General features: G+C 37.1%; 1 protein-coding gene across 2 annotated transcripts; it reads left to right on the top strand.

Moving 5' to 3' along the window:
* Positions 1 to 8,152: 8,152 nt before the first annotated feature.
* On the top strand, positions 8,153 to 20,540 carry LOC145167747 (axial regulator YABBY 1-like). 2 transcript variants are annotated; one of them, XM_079086985.1, is made up of 7 exons: positions 8,153 to 8,518; positions 8,649 to 8,810; positions 9,321 to 9,429; positions 10,402 to 10,450; positions 10,927 to 11,002; positions 11,181 to 11,258; positions 20,187 to 20,540. In XM_079086985.1, the coding sequence occupies exons 1-7, from the start codon at positions 8,411 to 8,413 to the stop codon at positions 20,190 to 20,192; spliced, it is 588 nt and encodes a 195-aa protein (XP_078943111.1). In that variant the 5' UTR covers positions 8,153 to 8,410; the 3' UTR covers positions 20,193 to 20,540. The 2 variants fall into 2 exon arrangements, with proteins under 2 accessions (XP_078943111.1, XP_078943110.1); XM_079086984.1 differs by having other exon boundaries at positions 8,154 to 8,518; positions 20,193 to 20,540.
* The last annotated feature ends 3,490 nt before the right edge of the window (positions 20,541 to 24,030 follow it).

Below are 24,030 nucleotides of genomic sequence, written 5' to 3'. Positions count from 1 at the left end.
CATTTATGCTTACAGTTGTTGTGTTATGTGTTTCAGGTACTAGTGAGGATCGCGGGAAGGCGTCGGCATGATCCGTACACACTGAGACGATTTATGTATTAGAGGATCTTGGGAATTGTTATTGTGATAACACGTGATACATTGGAATACTATGATATTTTATGAATGAAAGCATGTTTTTAAAATGAAAAATTGTTTTGGAAATTTACGTCGTTACAAGTCGTTCTGAACGTTGTCTTGGGAATATCCTCCTCTTGAACTCGTAGTTGATGGTATCCCGATCTAAGGTCAATCTTCGAGAAGAAACTCGCTCCTTGTAGTTGGTCGAAGAGGTCATCGATTCGAGGCAAAGGGTATCGGTTTTTGATGGTGAGTTTGTTTAATTCGCGGTAGTGAATGCACATACGGAACGATCCGTCCTTCTTCTTAACGAATAAAACTGGTGCTCCCCAAGGTGAGAAGCTTCGCCTAATGAATCCTTTGCTCAGTAGTTCGTTCAGTTGACTGGACAGTTCCTGCATCTCGGCTAGAGCTAGGCGATATGGCGATTTGGCTACGGGGGTAGCTCCGGGAATTAAGTCGATTCGGAATTCGACTTGTCGAGGAGGGGGCACTCCGGGAAGGTCTTCTGGGAATACATCGGGGAAATTGCAGACCTCCGGAATGTCCTTGATGTCTTTCATTCCTTGACCCTTATCTACGACGTGGGCTAGAAAGGCGTGGTACTCCTTGCGGGTATACTTTTGAGCCTTGATACAAGAGATGATCTGAAAGTTTGAGCTAGGCTTGTCGCCATAAACGACAAGAGCTTCGCCACTTGACAGATTAAGGCGAACGGCCTTTTCGTGACATAGGATTTCCGCATGGTGAAGGCATAACCAATCCATGCCAACGATAACGTCAAAACTTTTTATGGTGACCGGCATAAGGTCGATTAGGAAAGAGTGATTATTTAAGGTGAGGGTACACCCGGTGTAAATATCGTTAGTGTTCTCTGTTTTTCCGTTAGCCATTTCTACGGTGAATGTGTCTTTTAGTGTTTGTGGTGTTTGATTAAGCAATCGTTTAAATTGGTGGCTCACGAAGCTTTTCTCCGCGCCACTATCGAAAAGAATGCATGCGTAGGTATTGTTGAGGGGAAACGTACCGGTAACCATAGTTGGATCTGCGACGGCTTCCTCATGACGGGTTCCTTGCCTTCGGGCAGTTACGTTTGAGGTGTCCTGCTTCTCCACATCCATAGCAGGTTCGGCTTTCTCCGGCGTTGGCAGCTTGTGTGTCCGGTTGGGCTGGAGTCCTACAGAATCGGGCGGTGTGCCCCTTTTTGTTACAGTTGGTGCAATGCATTTCATGGCATGCACCGTTGTGGTGGTAGCTGCATTTGTTGCACTTGGGCAGGTTCTCGGCGTATTGCCTTATTGGAGTGGGGTTGGCAGTGGTTGTGGCGGCGTGCACTGCAACCACTTGTTGTTTCTTGGCAAGGTCTTGAGTAGGCTGCCCCTTTTTCTTATTCCATAATTTTCTTTTGTTGTTTCCCCCTTTTGCTTGCTTGGAGGTGGTCGTTACAGTGCCATGGCTGGCGTTATGGTCGATGAGTTGCTGTGCCAGTTCCATGGCACTGTCAAAGGTAGTTGCCTTTGAGGCCAATACGTGCCCTTGGAGTTGTTGAGATAATCCCCATACGTATCTTTCCACCTTCTTGCTTTCAGTAGGAACCATCCCGGGACACAGCATGGCTAGATCGCTGAACCTTGAGGTGTACGACAGGATGTCAGAGCCTGTCATCTTAAGACCCCAAAATTCTTCTTCCAGCTTCTGTATCTCACCCCTGGGGCAGTACTCCTTCATTAACATGGTTTTCAGATCTTCCCATGTTATCGCGTTAGCCACCAGGAGCGTTAGTGCCTTGACGTGACCCTTCCTCCAGGTGAGGGCTCTTTCGGAGAATGTGCATGAAGCAAATTTGACCTTGCTTGCTTCAGGGCATGCACATATTTCGAAAATTGTCTCGGTTTTCTCGAACCATTGTAGCAACGCTATGACACCTCCACTCCCGTTGAAGGTTTTGGGCTTGACATTAGTAAAGTCTTTGTAGGTACACTCTCTCGAGCGTCCCTGGCCGTCTCCATTATTAGAATTCGAGGCACCACTTCCTGCACCTATCGAATTACTGGGGTTGATTTGGGCTATCACGGCTTCCACTGCGGTCGCTATCGCAGCCTGGAACATGGTTGGGTCGAATTGAGGAGGTGGTGGTGGGGGTGGTGCAGTCCCAGCTACTTCGTCGCGTCTAGGATTTCTACGAGGTGGCATTTTCTGCCATTTTACAAGAATGAAAAGACAATAAGTCTTTGATACAAGTCGAGTGTTAAACTAAACATTATTAGTTCTTTATATGCATCATGACTCCGACTTGTAAAAATGTTGTAAGAATTCATTCATACTAGAAGTCTGTAAACAATGAAATATAGACTTTATAAATTTCGATAGTATTGATTCTCATGAAATGTCTGTGATGGTATCCATACCGGGTCCAATCAATAATCCCTTGATGTATAATATTTTCATGTAATTAAGATTAAATAAACTTTCGAATCTAATGGTTCTGCCCTGGGCCCACAACCAAACAAGGAACAAGATCCAAGGCGGAACCACCGTTTCTAGGTCGACATGGTCTCAATTACATATAACTTTGGTTTATACCTCATGCGATCATAGGTTGAGCACCAGTAAATTTTTATCTGAAAAATAGTTCATGTTATGAATCTGATGTAGTGTTCCCAATAAAACAAATGGCGCGTCAATATCATTGATATAACTTAGTATACAGTACTTTGGAAAAATTTGACCCTACTAGGGGTCTATGCTACATCAATGTACGGAAAATTTTGACCGCCTAACAGATCCCGGAAGTGTAAACACTTAAATCGCAAGATCGGACCTAGAATACTAGAAAATAATAGTAATATTTATCCGCAAACTAGATTAAACTGAAGCGAGCAGTGCAATACTACTTGCGGCGGTTGAAGCTCTGAGGATCACGAAGTGTAGACACGAAGTTCCTCATTTCAGCTCGGGATTCTGCCGCTTGGCGCTCTGCTTCAGCCAGGCGTCCTTCAAAAGTGGCTCGGTTTTCTCGAAGTTCTTGCACTTCAGCTCGGGTCGCAGCCATTTCCCATCGAAGAAGTTCGGTGCGGTCTCGAGTCCGATCGTGTTCATCATCCAACCGGCGGATACGAATGGAATTGACTTGGCTGGTGGCACCAACCTCCATGAGATGTCGGGTGTTAACTCTTGTTTGCTCTTCGTGGCGTGTGACACGGTGAACTATGACAGGGAGGGCTCGGTCGGCTGACCCTCATCTGCTGAGATCGTAGAAACCTCGTTGCATGCCATAGGGAGGTCGTTGACCTTGCTCTCGGCTCCATCGATGTATAGTTTCGGCCCATTGGGGCGTCGGGCCCTAGTAGTGTTGTGGAGGAATGGGGGCAGGGTGTGGATTGTAAACTTCGGGTTCCGAATCGGTTCCATCTGAGTCTTCTTCTTCTTCCTCTTCTTCTTCACTGTCTACTGATTCTTCTTCTTCCATGGGCTCCTCATCTTCCATGGGTTCTTCTTCGGGATCTTCCACGATCCAGCCGGCATTCCCTTGGTTGGGAAAGTAGGGGTCACCTGGTAAGTGGAATCCTGCCATCGTACCTGTACGAGAATGGGGATAAGGAGGAATGTCGCGAAAAAAACTTTGGGAACAAGAAGTTAGTTGTCGAAGTTGTGACTACGGCTTTTTGTGTTAAAATACTCCTATAGTATTTTTAAGTTTGATTCTTGAAATTTTTGGTAAGCTGCAGACTTGTTGCTCACCATGATCCTTCTTCGGCATACATTGGTCCTACCTTGGCTGAATATAGTTGATCAGGCTATATTCATCCAAGATCTGACTACATACCCCGAAGCAGAATCATGGCGTTCAACTGGTCTTGATACTTTTATGTTATTGCCATTATGATACTGAATTAGTATGTGCGATTGTGCGAATACTTTTATAAAAATATAAATTTTTATTTTAAAGCATTTTTTTTTGAAAAGCTACGTCAGAGAATTTTGTCCCGTTGTATTTATAGTTTGTATATCTTACGTGGTTCGATATACTTAGTTCACTATAAACAAAGCTCTGATACCAATCTGTCACACCCCCAAACCAGAACGGCGGAAACGTTCGAGGGCGGATGACGTCATGCTCAGTATCATAACCATAGTGAAGAAAGTAACACACAACCATCATAGATATAATTTTAAAAGATTACATTTTTTCCAAAATACATGTTCCAAAAATTCATGTTTTCAATTAAATTACATATGATGATAAAATGTAGCAAAATAATCTACGCCTTAGCGTCTTGACTTCAGAAATCTTGCGGTTACCTGTATTACTGATTACCTGAGAATACAAGTTGTTTTGAAAGGAGAGTATCAGCATAAAGCTGGTGAGTTCATAAGTATTTTATAAAAATGAATGTTGTTTCCTTAACGTTTGTTACAAGTTTGTTTCCAGAAAATCCAATATTTTCTAAAAGATTTGTTGTAAACTGAATTGAAACAAGGCCTAGTATGTGTAAGTAAATCGTCATACTTATGTGTGTGTTTTATATTTAAATAAAACTCCTTTGTATAAAGCCCTAGAATTTCCGTGAATTTTATGCTGTGTTAATATTCCATGCGAGATGTTATAATCATACTAAAGACTAGATGGCCTTGAATGCGACGTTCTTCAGGCGTCGGAAAGTTATGACACTTGTCACCACAGACCTGCCGGTCTAGCTGTTGCAAGCAGCTCAGGTGCGGGTTTGTCGGACCCAGTATAGATCTATACACAACTATCACGTTCTCACTCCAAGAGATTCTGATTATAACTAAAGGACTTTTCTGTGGTACTTGGAGTACCCCGAAGGAGAATGTCTCACAAATTTTCATTAACGAGTTCACGTAGTGTGTAGTGAAAGTTCGTTTTGTAAATCGATAATGTTATTGTTTTCTTTGTCAGATGTAGTGTTCAAAACTATACCTATTATAGTTTATCAAAAGTGTTGTATGATGGTATTAGAAACCTGGTTACGCATGTATATGTATTTCAAATAAAGGACATTGGAAATACTAAGTGTAAATCTTACACACCTTGCTCAACATGTTACAAGGTGTGAATAACTCTTAAATATGTATTTGACAGTTTTACCCTTAACTGTCACTGTTTTTGAGTAATTATAGAAAAATCATCGTAAGTCGAAAACTGAATCCGCAAACTCTGAGTATTTGTAAAACGTGTCTACTGTGCTCATAAATTTTCCCATAATTTTTGGTGGTCTCAAACTAGTGTGAAAATGTTCATTTTCACAACCTGGTCTGATTTCGTTGCTGCAGTGATAGGCAGTTTTGTAAAAATCACCATAAATTGTAGAAAAATCGTATGGAGATGTGCAAGTAGTCATTTTAAAGGTATAAACCTGAACTACTTTCATATTATACAGTTTTGAAAAATATTAAGTTTATGTTGGTTAAAACAGTTCGTGAACAGGTCACAACGTTTCTGTTGTAAGCTGTCAAGTCGAGTTTTGAATATGTTTTGGTGTTTTAACTTGTATTCCCCCCCTGAAAACTGAAGAAAACTAGAAAATGTAGGGGTATGAACTCACCTTGAGTGATTCTTGGAAGAGTGGAAGGTCGAAGACGAGGAGTATCAAGTCAAGAACACTTGATGAACACGTGAGAGTTCGGATGATCCTAAGAACGATTTTTGGTGTTAAGATATGAGTCAATGATCCAAGAGTGTTATGAAATTATGGAATGACACTTGAGTTTAGATGGAATACTTACCAAAAAGTGCTGTAGCAACTCAAGAACAATTGCACAAGATGGTGGAAAGTAGAGGGAAAGAAGCTTTCTTGAGGTAATATGAGAAGTGTGTAAGTGAAGGATTTATCAAAGTGAACCAAGAAATCCTCCAGGGATTTCTTTATATAAATGTTGCTGGAGCAATTTGCAAGATTGAAAGGATGTTTACCTTGGTTTGTGTGATGTGGATAGGGTTGGAGTATTGAGAGGATGACACATGGAAGGCAAGTGGGCACACTTGACCCACTTGTGGGGTAAATATCTTCTCAATATAAACTAATGATTTTTAATTAATAAATCCTTGAGAAATAAATATAATAAGAGTCCTGGGGGTTAAAAATGATAAAATATGGATTTTGGTGAAAATCCCATGTTAAAATCATGAAAAAGGGGCTTAAAACGAAGTCGTGGTCGAAAATCGGGTGGAAAATGGGAAATCCGAAGGGGAAACGGACTGCGGTTCGGAGGCTGCGGCTCGCTGGCTGCGGTTCTCTGGCTGCGGTTCGGAGGCTGCGGCTCGCTGGCTGCGGCTAGCTGGTTGCAGCTAGATGGTTGCGGCTACACAAGGGGACTCCGGTTCAAGTAGGGTTTGGTCCCTATAGAGGGACTTCGGCCCTAAAAGGCTATTTTCCAAGGTATCTTCCCGTTTCGCATGGTTTTTCACCAAGTCAAGTGTCGGGATGCTCCAAATGATTACAAAAAGATCAAAAGAGGTTTTGAGAGAGATTTGGGAGAGATTTCACATACTTGGAGAGATTTGGGAGAGATTTCACAAACTTGGAGAGATTTCACATACTTAGAGAGATTTGGGAGAGATTTGGCATACTTGGAGAGATTTGGGAGAGATTTCACATACTTGGAGAGATTTCACATACTTAGAGAGATTTGGGAGAGATTTCCTATACTTGGAGAAATTTCACATACTTAGAGAGATTTGGGAGAGATTTCACATACTTTGAGAGATTTGGGAGAGATTTAATCTTAGCCATTATTATCGTATAATCTCGTAATGCAAGGTTTGTGAACCCCGTTATGTTTCGTTTATGATTGTTTTAAGTCCCTGAAAGGGTCCTTAGTCGTGTTTTGATGCGTTTAACTCCCTTTTTAGGGTTTTTACACTGTTAACACATAGATTTTTCGAGACACTTGAATTTTTGACATACAAATGCACATATTTTATTCATAGAATAACTTCTAACATACAGGCACTAATTAAATTCGACCGGTTTGACTTTGACTAGAATTTGACGGTTGTCACAATATATATATATATATATATATATATATATATATATATATATATATATATATATATATATATATATATATATATATATATATATATATATATAGGTTCCGTTGAGATTCAAAATAAAATAGTGATCTTGAGATTGAACCTTAGCCACATATTTCACATTTGTCGCTTTAACCCTTCGGCGTACCGACGTGGCGGGTCAGTTATAATCATAAATGATTATATAGCGACGTCCGTTCCTTTTTCCTCCGCCACCATCCCCACCACCACAACTGTCACCGCCACCACCACTACCACCACCTCTGCCACCTGCCAAACCCACCACTCTCACCTCCGCCAATTATATCACCGCTACCTCTGTCACCACCACATTTTCTTCCATCAACTGTCATAATAATATATGATTACTAAATCTGTGAACAAACATATATGTATAATCATTTATGATTAGGCATATACGTATAAACATGTATAATCATATATGATTAGACTTCTCTGTCATATAATCGTTTATGATTAGGTATACCCCGTTGCCGACGGTACAGTGGAACGTTAGAGCGGTAAATGAGCAATATTTGGTTGAGGTTGAATCTCAAGATCTCTAATTTTTTTGTAATCCCAAATGAACCATCATCTATATATATATATATATATATATATATATATATATATATATATATAAATAAAAGTTGGTTGCTACTATACATTGATGGTATTTGAAATTTTATACCATTATCGTACCGAGATTATAGAATTAGTACTACACTAGCAACTAAATATATTGGCTTCCAAACATATAGACTAACAATTAACTTAGTTTTTGTGGGTAATTTCTTTGGTACGTTTTTCTATAGCTCCAATATATATGTTATCTAATATAGCTCTCCTAAATATAAAAGAGTTAGAAAAAAAAATGTACATATAATATTTTTGACGATAAAAAAAAATGGGGTTAGTGAACATTGATGGGCCATTATTAAAGTAACATTAGAAAGAAATGAAATGAAAGAGAGAACCTTGGGGTTTGATTAACACGAGTGATATATGATGTAGTGGGTCTCTCTTTTTATATCTCTTGTCTTTTACATTCTCCATTGTAACTTCCTTCGCACTTGTCCTTGAAGTCGCACACACAAATTCAAGGCCAGATCCCCAAACATAATCTATCCATATACATTGTTCAGTCCATCATATCAATCAATCACCTCAAACTCTGAGAAACAATCAAAACAAGAGGAGAGAGAAAGAAAGAAGAAAGAGTAAACAAACATGTCATCTTCGGCATCGTTCCTACCGGACCACCACCACCACCACCTCTCACCAACCCCCGAGCAGCTCTGCTATGTCCAGTGCAATTTTTGTGAAACCGTTCTTGCGGTATACATAATCATCATATGCATGATTCTCCATCCATCTCTTATTTTAAATTTTCATGATCTTTAAAGGTAGTTTGAATTTTGTTACAAAACTTAATCAAATTATGGTCTGTATGTTGCTGCTGTTGTAGGTGAGTGTTCCTTGCAGCAGTTTGTTCACAACTGTTACTGTTCGATGTGGGCACTGCACCAATCTTTTGTCTGTTAACATGCGTGCCCATCTTCTTCCAGCTGCTGCCTCTGCGAATCAGCTCCATTTTGGCCATAACTTCTTCTCTCATCAAAACATTATGGTACAACCTAATTAATTTGCTAACTACTTATAAACAGTACAGATCGCGAAAGTGTATATACGTCCTGAAAGATTACAAAAAAATAAATAAATAAATAAATAAACGTGTACCTAATTAGCTGATCATTACTCTCCTCAAACAGTGATATAAACTAGCTAGTGAAAATATTTTATAAAGAATACACATGTAGTCCCCATTGTGTTTTTCAATTCCTTCTTGAGCCTGTAGCAGATGACCTAATTCTCTCTCTCTATCTTTCTCTCTCTCTATATATATAGATACATAAAAATTTGTTGGTCTTGATATATACATACATCACGGCATGTCTAGATGCTGATACTGTTAAGGTGTCTGCCATTAGGGCTTCATAATGTTATTTCGGGAAAGACTCAATTTATATATACTACAGAAATTAGGGTTTCTAGAAAATTTCACATGTTTTGCATCTCATATCGACCTGGTATTTTAAAATGTATATTTACTTCGTTTAACTCAATAAATTTTTTACAGGAGGAGATGAGGAACACCCCTTCTAACCTATTGATGAATCAGTCAATTTCAGAGTCTATAGGTCCAGTTCGAGTTGATGAGCTACTCAAGCCTCCTGTAGTGAATAGGCGTAAGATTTCTTTTGTCATTTTCTTCTTCTTTATCAACCCATTGCTTTTTGAATCTAGATGTAATATAAAAGAAGGTTAAAGATTCTTTTGTTTTCTTTTGTTTTAAGCATAAAATGCAGAAATCCGTTAGTTTCTCAGTAAATCAAGAAAGTTATTAAAATAGTCCATTGATTGTACTTTCAAAAGCTTACATCTAAATGGTGTCTTGAGCATTTATTGGATTTGGTATGTGGGAGAACTCTCTTTCTTTAGCTTTTATTTCGTGGCCTTCACTCTTCTTTTCTTTATTTCTCAATATGTCCATCTCTTACCACCAAAAAGGCAACTTTTTTCTGAAACTATACGGATAGATAACATTATAACTCAACAAGGTCCAAAAACAACAATGAAACCCTAATATTTTTTTATAAATCTTATCTCTCTGTATCTTTTAGTACGTGGCTGTTTATTTGTAAGCCAGTCTTCAAATTTTGTAGAAAAAAGTTGTATTGTTCGTTAAAGAAAATTCTCCAATTGACCTATATAGAAGTGGAACAAGAAAGTTATTTTTTGTTACAGAATACTTCAAAGATCACACTTAATCTTCATTTACAACCGTAATTACACAGAAAGTCTGATTTATTATCTTAAATACTTTCTTCATAAATTAACTATTTACGTCTTTGACAAAGAGCCCATTCCATGGGGAAAAAATTGGAAATATTGGGTTAAATATTCAAATTTAAATGCATGATAAATAAATGTTTTGCAGCTTTTATAGACCTATACTTTCTTGCTTTTGTGTTTACATGTGGATGGAATTAGAAATTATCTCTCCCCCGGAATTTAAGATGGTCACAGTTTCTTGATATATAGAGAGATAATGATGAAGTTATGATAGGAGAGAGACAACACAAAACAGTCTGAAACCAAATGATTTTAATATTGTGTCTGTTTATTTTGTCGTTATATTTGTCTTCATGTATTTGCAGCTCCAGAGAAGCGCCAGAGAGTTCCTTCTGCTTACAACAGATTCATCAAGTATGTATATATGTCGATTAATTTTGTTGAGTGATAAAATAGTTTTTAAAAGTAATTTAGGTCGAAAATTCTTAAAAACACAATGACTTTGTATCTACGTGAAATAATCTCAACAAAATTTGTTTATATTTTTCTAGGTATGCATATTTCTAGTAAACGGAAACCATTTTAATTAAAATAATCATAATTCTTTTAATTAAATAATATTTGTGACTCATCCGTCCTTGAACGACTAAAGTAGAGTGGTTTTTAGATTGTTATACATGATCAATAGAATTTAGCATTCTAATAAAGTTTCCCTTCAAATTAATAGAAATATAAACAACTTAGCTTTTATAACATTCCCAAATATGGAAAATATATGGTCTCTAAATCCTACCTTGATGATTATTTTAACAGAAAAGATTTCTATTTGACAAATAAAAAAACAAAATTACATACTAATTCTCTTGGAAAACTAAAAATAAATATTGCAGGGAGGAGATCCAACGTATCAAAGCAGGTAACCCAGATATAAGCCACAGGGAAGCCTTCAGTGCAGCTGCAAAGAATGTAAGATCCAAGAACATATGTCTCTCGTTATTATATTTCTATTTAATGATTGCATTAATGTTTTAGAGCATATGTATATAATTAATGTGTGTAAAAGTAAACAACTTTAATCAATTTTGATAGCATGTGTTTTTAGGTTTGCGATTTGTCATTTAATTGTTCTAATTTATTGTTTTAGTGGGCACATTTTCCTCACATCCACTTTGGTCTTATGCCTGATGATCAGCCTCTAAAGAAATCAACTGCCTGCCAACAGGTACACTCATTTACTCTATTTTTTTTTCTAAATAAAGGTCGGTTAAAGTATATAATCAATAGTAATAAGCTTGCATATGAAAATTGTGTTTTATCAAGATTGAAATGTCAACTATGTTAATTTGCGAGAAGGGACATTGCGTTTCTTACTTTTCATGGATTTATGGAAAACGTCAAAATTCAAGTTTATGATATGTAGCTATCATATGAATTTGGTGAACTGAGTTTTGGTTCATTGGAAACCGTAACCAAATTATATGTGAAAGTTGTAGGAAATAAAGGATCAAGATATAAACAAGTGTAAGTTGCACAACATTTAATGCTCAAATTAGTAATTAGTAATTAAAACTAATTTTTGTTATGATAAGTAGACGAAACAATAATGAAGCCAAAGCTTAATTTTAATCTAATATTGAAAAGCAAAGGTTACAATATCAAGTGGATACAAAGTAATAACTCTACTTAAATAGCCTAAGTATTTCTAATATTTTATTACAAAAGTACTAAAGGTAATAAACCACCTTACATAAGAAAATAATATGAGGAAGTGGATCATCTCCTTATTTAACGTAAAAGTGGACAAAAAAGAAAAGCCGTCTCTTAACCCATACCCTCATATCCTCATCGTGAAAGAGGTATGGAAATTAAGGAGAAGGGGAGAGATGGATGACTCATTCTTTATGAAGAGACAAATGGAGAGAGGAAGGATGGACGACTCATCCATTTTGGAGAGAGAAACAAAAGTCGGCCAAAAAGTGGTATAGGAAGGAGAAAGAGAAGGATTATTCATCTTTCCTAATGTATAAAAATCACAAGCCTTTGTAATGATGTACACTCGTTGATCTTTCGAATTACATATTCTACAATAATATAATAACGATCAACATTGCCTCGTAAAAATGAATGACAATGTGTTAGCTTCGACCATTAAACATGCGATTTTTCATGAAGTCAAATTTCGACTTGTTATCGACTTACAAAGTGATAGGCATGATATGATGTCTCGTACACTCCTTCACAAGATTCATAAGTCAAATGAATTGACATGCAACCTTCGTGTCTACCATAAACTTGGCTTCACATGTGGATAAAGAAATTGTCTTTTGCTTTTGAAATTTACATGTAACCTGTAACACCGATAAAATTCAAGACAATTTAAAACTTTTTAGAATATTTAAAACCATTAAGTTATTACAATTTCTTTTCAAAATAGTTTAAACATCAGAGTATCCCCATAATCAAATCATGAAAATATAAGGAGGTGCACGATCACGCTTTCGCCTTCCCGCGATCATCAGAAGAACCTGAAACAATAATCGATAAATGTAAGCTCGAAGGCTTAGTGAGTTACCCCCGAAATACCAACGTCATACAAACATAATTATATAATATAATCAAACACAGCATGCATAATGAGCCATCAGTCTGACTGGACCGCCTCACATGTCATCAGTCTATCTGGACCGCTCTCCGCGCCTTCGGCACGTCTAGACCGCCTCTCAGGGCCTTCAGCCTATCCGGACCGCTCGTCGGGCCTTCGGCCTGACTAGTATGCCCTAACCGAGTCTGCAGTCTATCTGGTCTGCCTTGTGTATCTTGGTCTACAGCATAAAGCAGGACCTGCCTCAACCCAATCCCCCAAACCAACAAACATGTGCACATAAATATCATAAGCTAGCATGCAAGTACAGATTGTCATACAGATCTAACAGATCTCTAACATGGCAACCATCCTATAATCAGGATACCATCTAACCGATCAATAACATAACAACCATCCAATAACCAGGATACCGATATAACAGATCTCTAACATAGCAACCATCCTATAAACCAGGATACCGACCTACCAGGTCACTAAGCACATCACCATCCTAACTACCAGGATGTAAATCAATAAGCATATCATGCAATAAACCTGGATACAAATCTGATAAGGGCCGGCATTGTTGCCTTAGACCCTGTTGATATTGTGAGGAGAACTCACCTCACACTGCTGAAGTCCCGCGGATAAAACTCCAGCTGCTGGATGACAGATTCCCGAACTGTCAACATCAAACAATACCTAATTAATAATTGGGTTGCAAGCCCAAGGTCCAACTCACACCCCAAAGGCCCAATAGTCAAGTAATGGGCCAAAGCCCAACATATAGCCTAATTTTCCAAATTCTGCCCAACCTTTACATGGTCTTACCCTAAGGCCCAACCTTTTAGTCCAGTGCAAACATTTAGCATTTCAATTGGTCCAACCTCTCCTAATCGTCAAGGCCCAGTTATGGCCCATCTACGGCCCAATTTTCCAAATTGGGCCCAAACCCTCACATGGGCCTTACCCTAAAGCCCATCCAAATATTTTAGTCCATTTACTTGTTCTTGGACGGCCCATCAATAACCCAATCACCAAAGCCCAAAAGAAAGGCCCAACTCAAGGCCCAAGTGAAATTAGGGTTTTCACATGAAATGATGATTAGGGTTAAGTGTTCCTACTTAATCCATTAAGGACTTAATCCATTAAGTCCAATATTGTCTTAGGTTAATTTGCAAATGAGTATTAATTAATATTTTAAGTTTATTAATTAATTCCAGTGCGGGTCCCGATTAATCCCCAAATTTAGGGTTTCATGACATTAGGATTTTCCAAACCCTAATTAGGGTTTCCAACCCAAATACTAGCCCATTAGTCAAATAGTTATGCTTTTAGGTCAATTAGGGTTTCATTGGGCCCATTAGGGTTAAACAAGTCGGGCACCACTCTTTACCACCTCGGGTAGTGGTGGTCAACTGCGGCTCACAACGGCAGCCATGGTTCTAGTCTAAATATGTCCAAGCCTCCCAAAAGCAATCCAAACACAAGCAAAAGCACACCACCACCCAACGCGGCGGCTGGTGGCGGCAGGAGGCGGCAGCCACCACCTCATGGTGGTGGTTATGAGTTTCTTTTTTGTTATTCTGACACAGATTACAATTTACAATGCAGAATCCTAAATAACACACACACACACACACTAAGATAAGCACACACAAAACCACCCGTAAGGTGGCCGACGGTGATACATGGTGGCAGCAACCACCTCACGGTGGTGGTGGTGGCTGTCTTGGTTTTCTGACCAAACAGAACACACACACACACGCTTTTTGGCTTGCGAAATGGACCCAGCCACCCACCTAGTGGTGGTTGGCGACTTCAGCAGCAACACAAGCAACAACAACGGCGGTTGACGGCGGCGGTCATGGCTGGAACGTAGCAACATGAGAACGGGCAGCAACAACGACTAGCAACGGCAGAAGATGGTGGAGGCAGAAACGAAAGAAGAGAAGAGATGTAGTGGCAGCGGATACTCCCGGTGGGCACTTAATCTCGCCGGAAGGGAAACAGCCGCAAGAAATGGGGATAGCGACATCATCTACGAGTTGGAAAGGTACTAGGGCAGTCGGCCTAGGCCACAACGAACAACAACAAGGAAATCCACCGGTCTTAGCGGCGGCTTCGCCTTCAATGATTGGGCACAGCGGTGGCAGCAACACACATAAGTTGATCTTCCCGGCGTTAGGGTGGACACGAGATGGTTGGCTCCGGTGGTTTGGGACCCCAACCGAGTTGGTTTGCGACTTGACGGGAAAAGGGGGTAGCGGCGCCAGTGATGGGTGAAGTGAGGGTGGCGGTTGCATAGAATATTAGGGTTAAGCTTTGAGGAGGCTATGGAACAGTTAAATACCCAGTGCCCTATCAAACTTATTCCCATAATGACAACAATGGTCCCTCCCTTCTAAAATCATTTCGATTTCACTCCAATATTTACCCTTTAAACCTCGACTCCCATAATTCTTCTCATATTAGGTCCAACAGTTACCAAATAGCCCCTCCTCTACAAATTGTTTTCAAATGAAGTCCATATGTTACCATTCAGCCCCCAAGTCTCCAAAATATCTTCAAATTAAGTCCCAATAATTTACCAAGTAGTCCCTGCCTTCATAAAATATTTACAAAACCAATCCAGAACTTACACTTTTAACCACCAACTTCTAAATTATGACATTTAACTCCACGAAACCAACACCTTGCTATATAATTATTGATTTTAGTGGTACTATTCATTCATTAATTTGTTTATTTATTTATTTAATAAACGGGGCATTACATAACCGCTTTTCTTTGGAAAAAAAAGTCAAGTCACCTATTGAGTCCATACTTAATAGTTCATTTTACATACTATAAGATATGATTTACTATTTGGAAATGCAACACAATTGGTTTTTCCATGAAATGACTTGAAGTTCCAACCGTAAATGACAAGTTTAGTCGGGTGAGTTAAATACCTCAAACAACCTAGCACTCTCTCCTATATTAAGTTAGGTTAACTTTTTCACCATGTTCTTAAGTCTGGTCGAGTGTGAGTTAAATACCACAAAGTTCACCAAAATCTTCTTTTCCTATGTTGTTTTCGTAAATAAATTTCATAAATATTTTGCAACACTTTTGTTCTAGGGTAGTAAGAATGTGAACCCATGTCAATCATTTTAAGAAAAATCATTTGTTTCTTGAGTTCGACGTCTTTGGTGTTCAACCCGATACTTATTAAGTTGTCAACATAGACACCAACAACATGCTATTTGGGTTCCTTTTGTATATCGGTCGAGTCTTGTATATTTTTCAAAAAACTAATCCCTTTTAAGATTTTATCCAAGTAATTGTTCCAAGCTCAAGGATCTTGTCGTAGAAAGAGTTGTAATACCTTATGGCGATGTACTTTATAAACATATCCTTATGGTTGGGTAACGTAGACCTCCTGCTTGAGATCTCGATAGAGAAAAGTCGACTTGACATTAATATGGTGGATAACCTACACTAACTCGTTAAAGTAAGAATGAATGTCACTGTGTTAGGTAGTGTTACTTGCTCAAAAACATCATCACATTCGATTCCTTGCTTATATGAAAATCCTTTTGCAAAGATTTGAACTTTATGCATTACTACTATTCATAATTTTTGTTTCCTTACTTTAAAAATCAATTTAAGTTGATTGCTTAATTAACGATTGGAAAATCTGTAAGTTTGAACCTTTTGTGTTTTTCGTGATTAAATCTAAATTCGTTTGCATGGCCTCCTTCCATGCTTTAGAGGTTTATGCCTTTTTTTACTATTCAAGAGCTAATCTGATGCAATCATTATTAATTCTTTGGCTTAAGTATCATACTTTTGGCTTTGATATACATATTGATTATATATCGAACTCCTTAAGCCCAACATATGATGTAGGGATTTCCTTGTAGGTTGAGGGTAATGAAAACGGGGCTGGATAGAATTGACATAGGGTCGTTCGGTTTTGACAGCATCATTTATTGGGTTGTCCGGTTGTTCTGGGTAGATCTTGGGGGTTGTTTGTTGTGTTTTTTGGGATATATTTGGACAGTTATTCGGTTATAGTAATATTTTAATGAGTCTTCATCTTTTCTTCCTTGTTTTTGTATGAATTCCAACTTTCTTTTTCAGCAAAATCAATCTTGTAACTAACTTATAACTTCTGATCTTGCAGATCAAATAAAACTTATCTTTAGTTCCATATGCCAAAACCAAATACACCATCTTTATTATTAAAGCATCAAGCTTCTTTATTTGATTACATGCATTATTAACGAAAAGAATACAACATATTACTTTTAGACGTTTCAGGTTTGGTTTTTGCCTAAATAAGCTTCATACATTGTGATGTCGAGAAGTGCATTTGTTCGTAGCCAGTTGAGAATAAAAAAAATATATGTCTAGTAGATTCTCTCCAGAACTCCACTGATACATCTCTTCCTTTAAAAAGACTTGTTGATGTGTCTATAACAGTTCGATTTCACCTATCAACAACTCCATTTTGTTGTGGCGAATATGTTGTTGTAAGATCCTCTTTTACACAATTTTCTTCAAAAACCAATGAGAATTATTTTTGAGGTGAACTCTCCCCCTCTATCATTTGGATGTTTCATTAAAATATAACCTGAACCTTTTCAATTTATTAACTTTAATAGTTTAATAGAACCTAAGGTTTCAAACTTCTCATATAATATATAAAACCACATCCACCGACTAAAATCGTATACCCAGAGGAGAAATTACATGCTTCCTCCAACAAAGCTTGGTGTAATCAGACCATATAAATATTGCATGAAAAACTTATAGAGTTTTTTTTATCTAGTAAACCATTTTATTTGGACAAGGAATTTGAGTTTGTTTGGCAAGAGGCCAAGAGCACACCCTTCACACACTTGGTTTGGGTGTTTAGTCCTTGAGACACCGGTTGTCATATTCATTTAGACAACTTCTTTAAGGAAGGAAAGTTAATATAGCTATGTCTAGAATGTTATATCCAAGTCGTTTGTCTTTTGTTGGTAAAAGATTTCTCGGTCCACTAGGCCTCAGAGGGGTTTTGTCTAACCAGTTATTGACCTTTTAACTCTCAAAAGTAAAGTTTTTGTTTCCCTAATAATATGTCAAATATGAAACCTACATTATGACCAACCTCCCTTCTACGTCATTTGTCCAAGACAAATAATATATTTTTTTTAATTTAAAACTTGAAATATAATATACTTCATTAACGAGTTGTTGGTAATATTTTTTAGAATAAAAAATGCCCTTTCCCCAAAATAGTGAATGTTGTACCATTGTCAAATCTCACATGGCTTATAACGTTTGCATCTAAGTAATGGAACTTTGAGTCCTCTCTAGTCGTATGGTTACTAGCACCGTTGTGTAGATACCATACCTTATATTCAAATCGACTATCTCCCACTGCAAGAAGACTATCTCAAATCATGGTGAGATTCCATCATTAAAATAGGTACTTCTTCATTGGCTTAAGTGATTTTGCCTCCTTACCTTGGTTCTTATTCAATAAGTCCAACACATAATGACCAAATTTTTTACGATTAAAAAATTTTATTTTACTTTTATTCTTTTGAGGAAGGTTGCAAATCATTCGAATTTTTAATTGATCTACAATCACCTCTTTGGCCATGCTTAGAACCTTGGACTCGTCCCCAACCTCTACTTACATGTCCATCTCTTCCCTATGATGTGTTTGAAGAGCTTACCCCGTCATTCTTTCGATCGAGATTCCCACTCAAGATCTGTTAATAGAGAAGGTCCTACTTATTTTTTTATGAAACCTCAAAGCATTTCATCATGGGTTGTAAGAAGACCCACAACCTCATCTACCATCATATTTTCAAGCCTCCAAATTGCTTGATAAATTTCAAGATTTTTTTAATCTTAACGGGACGACTGAAAGAAAGTACTGCAGGGCCATAATTTCCATGATCTTAGAGATCCAACACCAATGAAAATGGAATTCAATCTCGTGGAAAAATCATTTATCGCTTCATTGTCATTCGAATCACCTCAATGTCGCTACTCAAAGTTTAATTCTAGTCTCATTTACTCGACCGGGTCTCATATGAATCATCTTAAACGTTTTACATGCATCTCTAGTTGTATCCTTCCCGGTCAACATTAGAAGTATGTCATTAAGAATCTGTTGCTAAATAGCCATACAAGCCATCCAAATTTTCCGTTCCTACACTCTTTCATTTTAAATTACATCCTACATTCATTGTGATTGCGAATCCCCTCGTATTTTAATAGCTCATATTGAATAATTTATATTTGTGAATATACGCTAGTGTATCGTATCACTACCGTCTTTCATGTTTGTTTGAGTACATTTACCTTGAAATTTTGAAGTGGCCATTATTGGCATATACTTGACCATTCGTTTGAAATAATGGATCAAAATAAACAAGTATATGTTGTAGAAGATATAATGCTCAAAGTAGCAAACAAAAATGATTTTTGTTATGGAAAATAAGGAAGAAAAAATACAAGTTATAAAACAAGATGAAAAAATTGAAAAATAAAGTAATATTAAAAAAACTAAGTTTTTAGAACCATAAAAACAATGTTCGTAAGAATATTTTAAACAAAATTCATAATGAAAATTTAAACTTCGGTAAAAATTGTATATAAAATTAGATTTGTTAAAAGACATTTAAAATTAGCCTATTATAAAAAAAATAGAGGTGAACAAATAAAATATTATATGAAAGGGTAATATGAAAATCCCAATCGGGAAATTTAAGATATAAAATTTGTGAGAAATTATTGAATAAGAAAAAGACTAATATTATTACATTGCATTTTATGACTGAATGACAAACATATTTTGGTAATTGTCAGCATTATATAATCTAAGGCAATTGGCATCATATACCTACTAGCTCGTTTATTATTTCAATTCTAGTATGCATGATTTATCAATGTGTTTTACGTTAAATTATGTTAATTCAACAGTGTTTTTATTTATTTATTTTTAAGTTATGTTTCCAAAATATCGATTGTAAATTAATAGAAAATAATTAGTATATTGGTAATATTTTTTGATATTTGAAAGTCAATTTAGAAAAGTAATTGTTAGTGAATGAAAACATTGGTTGTTGTATTCGATTTTCTTATCAAATTTAATGTGTCATTTTTATTTCTCGTTTCAAAGAACAAAATTTAATATATATGGTTTACCAAATTATTTGGATTTTGCAATCAAACGAAAAATGACGATGATACTTATATTAATAAACATGTAGATGATGATCAAAATAGAGAAGTGTATCAACAATTGACAGTATATTAATTGGGTTTATTCTATATCCTCTTATATTTATTGTGTTTATTCTATATCCTCTTATAATACTCTTACGTTATTTTTATGTATTTATTTATGTTTTGCAACGAGTTGATGAAATATTGTTTTAACGTTCTTTGGCCTAGGTTATCTAACTTTGCCACCAACAAAGATTCATGTTGCATTAATAATACATTCCATGTCTGATGCATTGTTACTTTTTATAGAATTTTGAAAAAATTATATATGTTTTTTGATTTGTGGAGGTGTAGGAAGGAGATGATCTTCGACTGAAAGATGCTTTTCTTAGTGCGGGCAATGTGGGAGTTTCGCCATACTAGGGAAAGCGAGGGCTAATATATAATAGCTAACTAGATTTTCTAGTTCCCCACGTATGTACTACTCTTTCTTGCATTGTTATTTTCTTTACAAGACCGATTGAACGATTAGGGTTCTCATTTATAATGTGTGTGTGTTTGAGTCAATTCCTTTTGATGACTATTATATTTGGTTTCCACTATCAAAGAATGGTTTAAGGTGTTAAATCATTCTTAAAAACCTTTGACATGGTGTATCATTACATTCGGTTTGTAATATAATTGTTTCTTTGTTGGCTTTTAGATTACTATCTTATTATACAATCCATGACGTTTAAGAACTAAAAAAGTATTAAGTAGAAAATAACTCCTAGCCTTGTTAGTCTATTCACACCGCACAAATAAGTAACTAAGAAATCCCTCACTATCTGAGTGTGAAACAATTTTCAGTCACTATTGGTTCGAGAGGTTTAGATGTGATTGAGGCATTGGTCGAGACATATATGTAGTTAACAGAGGAGGGACGTGGGGCACCATTAGTTATCTTCATTGAAATATATTAGACCACAATGTGGACCTAAACAATGTCTTCATCTATCAAAATAGGTAACTGGTCGTGAGTTGGTGAGGATGATGGAATATATTCAGTTACTTCACTTATCTTACGAGGATAGTTAATGAATCTTTGTTAGATCAAAACCTGATTCACACTATTTGGAATAGAGTTGCACGTGCTAAAGTAAATATTCTAGCATGGAGAACTAGACTTGGTTGACTCCCTACATGCATGCTTCAATCTTGAGCGGATCGGTCTTAATATTATATGCACCTTATACCCTTTTTGTATTAGCAAGCCCAAAACAGAGGAACATATATTTATCGAGTGTTCTGCGACGTCAAGGTGAGACCGTTTCTCAACTGGTGGTGGATCAACATCGTAAAGGCTGTTGATTTCATGCAACAACTTTTTAAAGCTGATGCTATCTTGGTTATTGCTCATGAGTTCAAGCGGGTGTAATGGTTGTTCTTATTGCCCTTGTTTGGGTTATTTGGTTGCTGTAGTCATTATATTCAACAACACCACAAGGAACAATAAAGATCTTGCTAGCGAGAAACTTTTTGCTTCTAACTAGATGAAGATTAGAGCTGCTTAAGGTTCCGTCATTAACTAGTTTAAATTGTGTAATACCCGTAATACTGAATATTCAAATATATTGTAACCCTAGTTCCTCGCTATACACTACAAGAAGAACAACGTTTACAAACGACACCTATCCAGATAACATATGTCGTTGGCAAAAGCTAAGCTATACCGACCACATGTCGTCGGTACAACGTTTTCCAACTTTAACCATACGTCTTTGACCAGAAAAGCTATGCCGACGACACATCGTCTGCATAGACTCGACGGGAATGGGCAGAATATTGACGGTATGTCGAAAACCTATGTCGGCGACATGTTGTCGGTATAGGTCATTAAAAAAATATTTTTGATTTATCTATATCCCTAGCTTCTCGCTATATCAAGAGGTGAAGTTACTATATTATTTTAGCTCGAATGATTTGATTCTACTAATAAAATGAAATCTAAAGATATTTTTATGCTCTTATAAGTAATTGTGCTCACCTCTAAGTAATGGTGCTCACCTCTGGGAGGTCGACTTGCACTTACACTAGTACAAAAATCAACAGAAATGCCCCAAAAAAATCATGATAATACCTTATTCTCCTTACATTTATCTTTCATTGCAAGTGTGACCAAAGATCCCGTCAATTCAGATATCATACGGCCACATTGAAGTTTAGTGGTTGTAGAAACTGGAAATGTATGGTCGTATAATAAAAGTGTAGCTAATGGGTAACGAAATAATGTTATAATCACGCATTTTGTCCATAACTTTGGTTATAAAGTCTTTCGAGACACATAAGTGTTTTTTAATAGTGATTATTGTTCATCCATTGGTCACCCTAATAGTTATTCAATGGGTCATTTTCTATTATTTCCTTACAAAAAGGATTGTTTTGTGAGAGTTTAAATAGAACGATTTAAAAAGAGCATGGCCAAATTTTTTTATACAGATACACATATGTTTTTTTTAAAATATGTTTATCCTATAACCTAAATGAATTTTTTAAGAATGACAATTTCCACCATTAAGACATACATATATGTTGTCATAATGGTCATTATTCATTTCACGACCCAAATGACAACATATGTTGTCATTATGGTCATTATTCACTTCACGACCCAAATAACTTGTTTTCACTATGGTCTATGTTATCATTTAGACACATATATTTTATATATTTTTAAATGTGACTTCTACAGAATCTATTAGCACATAAAATTTTAATACATTGACTGTAACACTCCCAAATCAGGTAATTACCATTGGAACCCTTGAAATGAAAAATATAGCATAATGGTCCCTTAGTACGCGGGGCGTACTCTAGGAGTACGCTTAGTGTACTAAGGATGAATGATTGCGGAGGGTGGCAAGTACGCGGGGCGTACCTAGAGGTTAGCGGGCATACGCGATAGAAGAGCAAAACCCAAATTCTCAGACTTGACACCTATTTAAACATCCTTAAGCCTCTTAGACCAAATCCTAATCAGCCTCCATAGCCTCATTTCGCCCTTTTACCCCAGAGTTTCCTTGAGAGAGTGTTCTTGAGCTTAAAGAGTGTATTTGTGGCCATTTTAGAAATTATTCAAGAAGAAGAAGAAGTTATTGAGCAATCTTGGTGTGGCATTGAGCTTCAAGATCCTGCATCTAGTTCACCTTGACGAGGTTATGGAGGTATAAAGTTTTAATATTGCCACCTTATTCATTAGATTAAGATAGGGTTTGCTTTATTGTCCCATTTGTGTTCATGGATCATCTCTTGGGAGTTTAAGCAACTCCAGAGCTTAGGAACAGTATATATGAGGTCCCTTAGTTCATTCATACCATAAAAATGCAGTCTTTATGGGTGTTTTGACCTCATGCATGAGTTAAGACCCTTGTAAAGGTCTTAATGGGTTATAAGGGGTTGTTGGGAACATATGGAGTATGTAAGGGCATAAAGTTGCCAACTTTATGTCTTAGAACGTCTTAATGGACTCAGATCTAAAGCTTGGCGTTAATATTCCAAGCATTAAGAGCTTAATGGTCAATTGTGCATGGCTGACTTGTACGTCGTGCATAGCAGAATGTACGCAACGCGTACTGACTAAGGCGCTAGTACGCTGAGCGTACTGGAGTGGTACGCTGGGCGTACATACACCAGTGGGTTTTGGGCTTCGTGTGGGCTTTTAAGCCCTTTAGGCCTTAATCAGTTTTGGGCCTGGTCATATTTTGGGGTTAGTGGGCCGATTAATCTATTCTGGGCCATGGTGGTTTTGGTTAAGCGTTATTGGGCCAAGCGGCCCATTAATAACTTTGGACATGGACTTTGGGCCCATTAGCAAAGGAAAGACTCTTGGGCCAATATGGAAGGATTTGGGCTTAGGTAATTGGGCTCTTTAATTAGATTGTGTTTAATCCTAATTTTGGGTTAATGGCATTATTGTTCAGCATGGGTGGTTTCAGACTGTTAGGCGAGCAGCTTTCGGGTTCAGTAGACTAAGGTGAGTCTCCTCACCATACTAATGGGTCGAAGGCACCAAGACCGTGCCATTTTGTGATATGTGGTACACTAGTTGATGTAGTAATATGTGGTATACTAGTTGGTTATATGCTATGTGGTATGCTAGTTGTTTCTATGATATTTTCATGAAAGACCACGGGGGAAGCACATGACACTTGGA

Source organism: Lactuca virosa, chromosome 3 (assembly GCF_052849685.1).
Source record: "Lactuca virosa cultivar CGN04683 chromosome 3, Lactuca_virosa_CGN04683_v6, whole genome shotgun sequence".
Classification (NCBI taxonomy): domain Eukaryota; kingdom Viridiplantae; phylum Streptophyta; class Magnoliopsida; order Asterales; family Asteraceae; genus Lactuca; species Lactuca virosa.
This window is presented reverse-complemented; position numbering and strand designations above follow the sequence as displayed.

Coding starts and splice junctions, on each gene's coding strand:
- LOC145167747 (XM_079086984.1), top strand. CDS start 8,411: ATGTCATCTTCGGCATCGTTCCTACCGGACCACCACCACCACCACCTC. Junction 10,451..10,926: donor GCTTACAACAGATTCATCAA/GTATGTATATAT, acceptor TAAATATTGCAG/GGAGGAGATCCAACGTATCA. Junction 11,259..20,192: donor AATCAACTGCCTGCCAACAG/GTACACTCATTT, acceptor GTGGAGGTGTAG/GAAGGAGATGATCTTCGACT.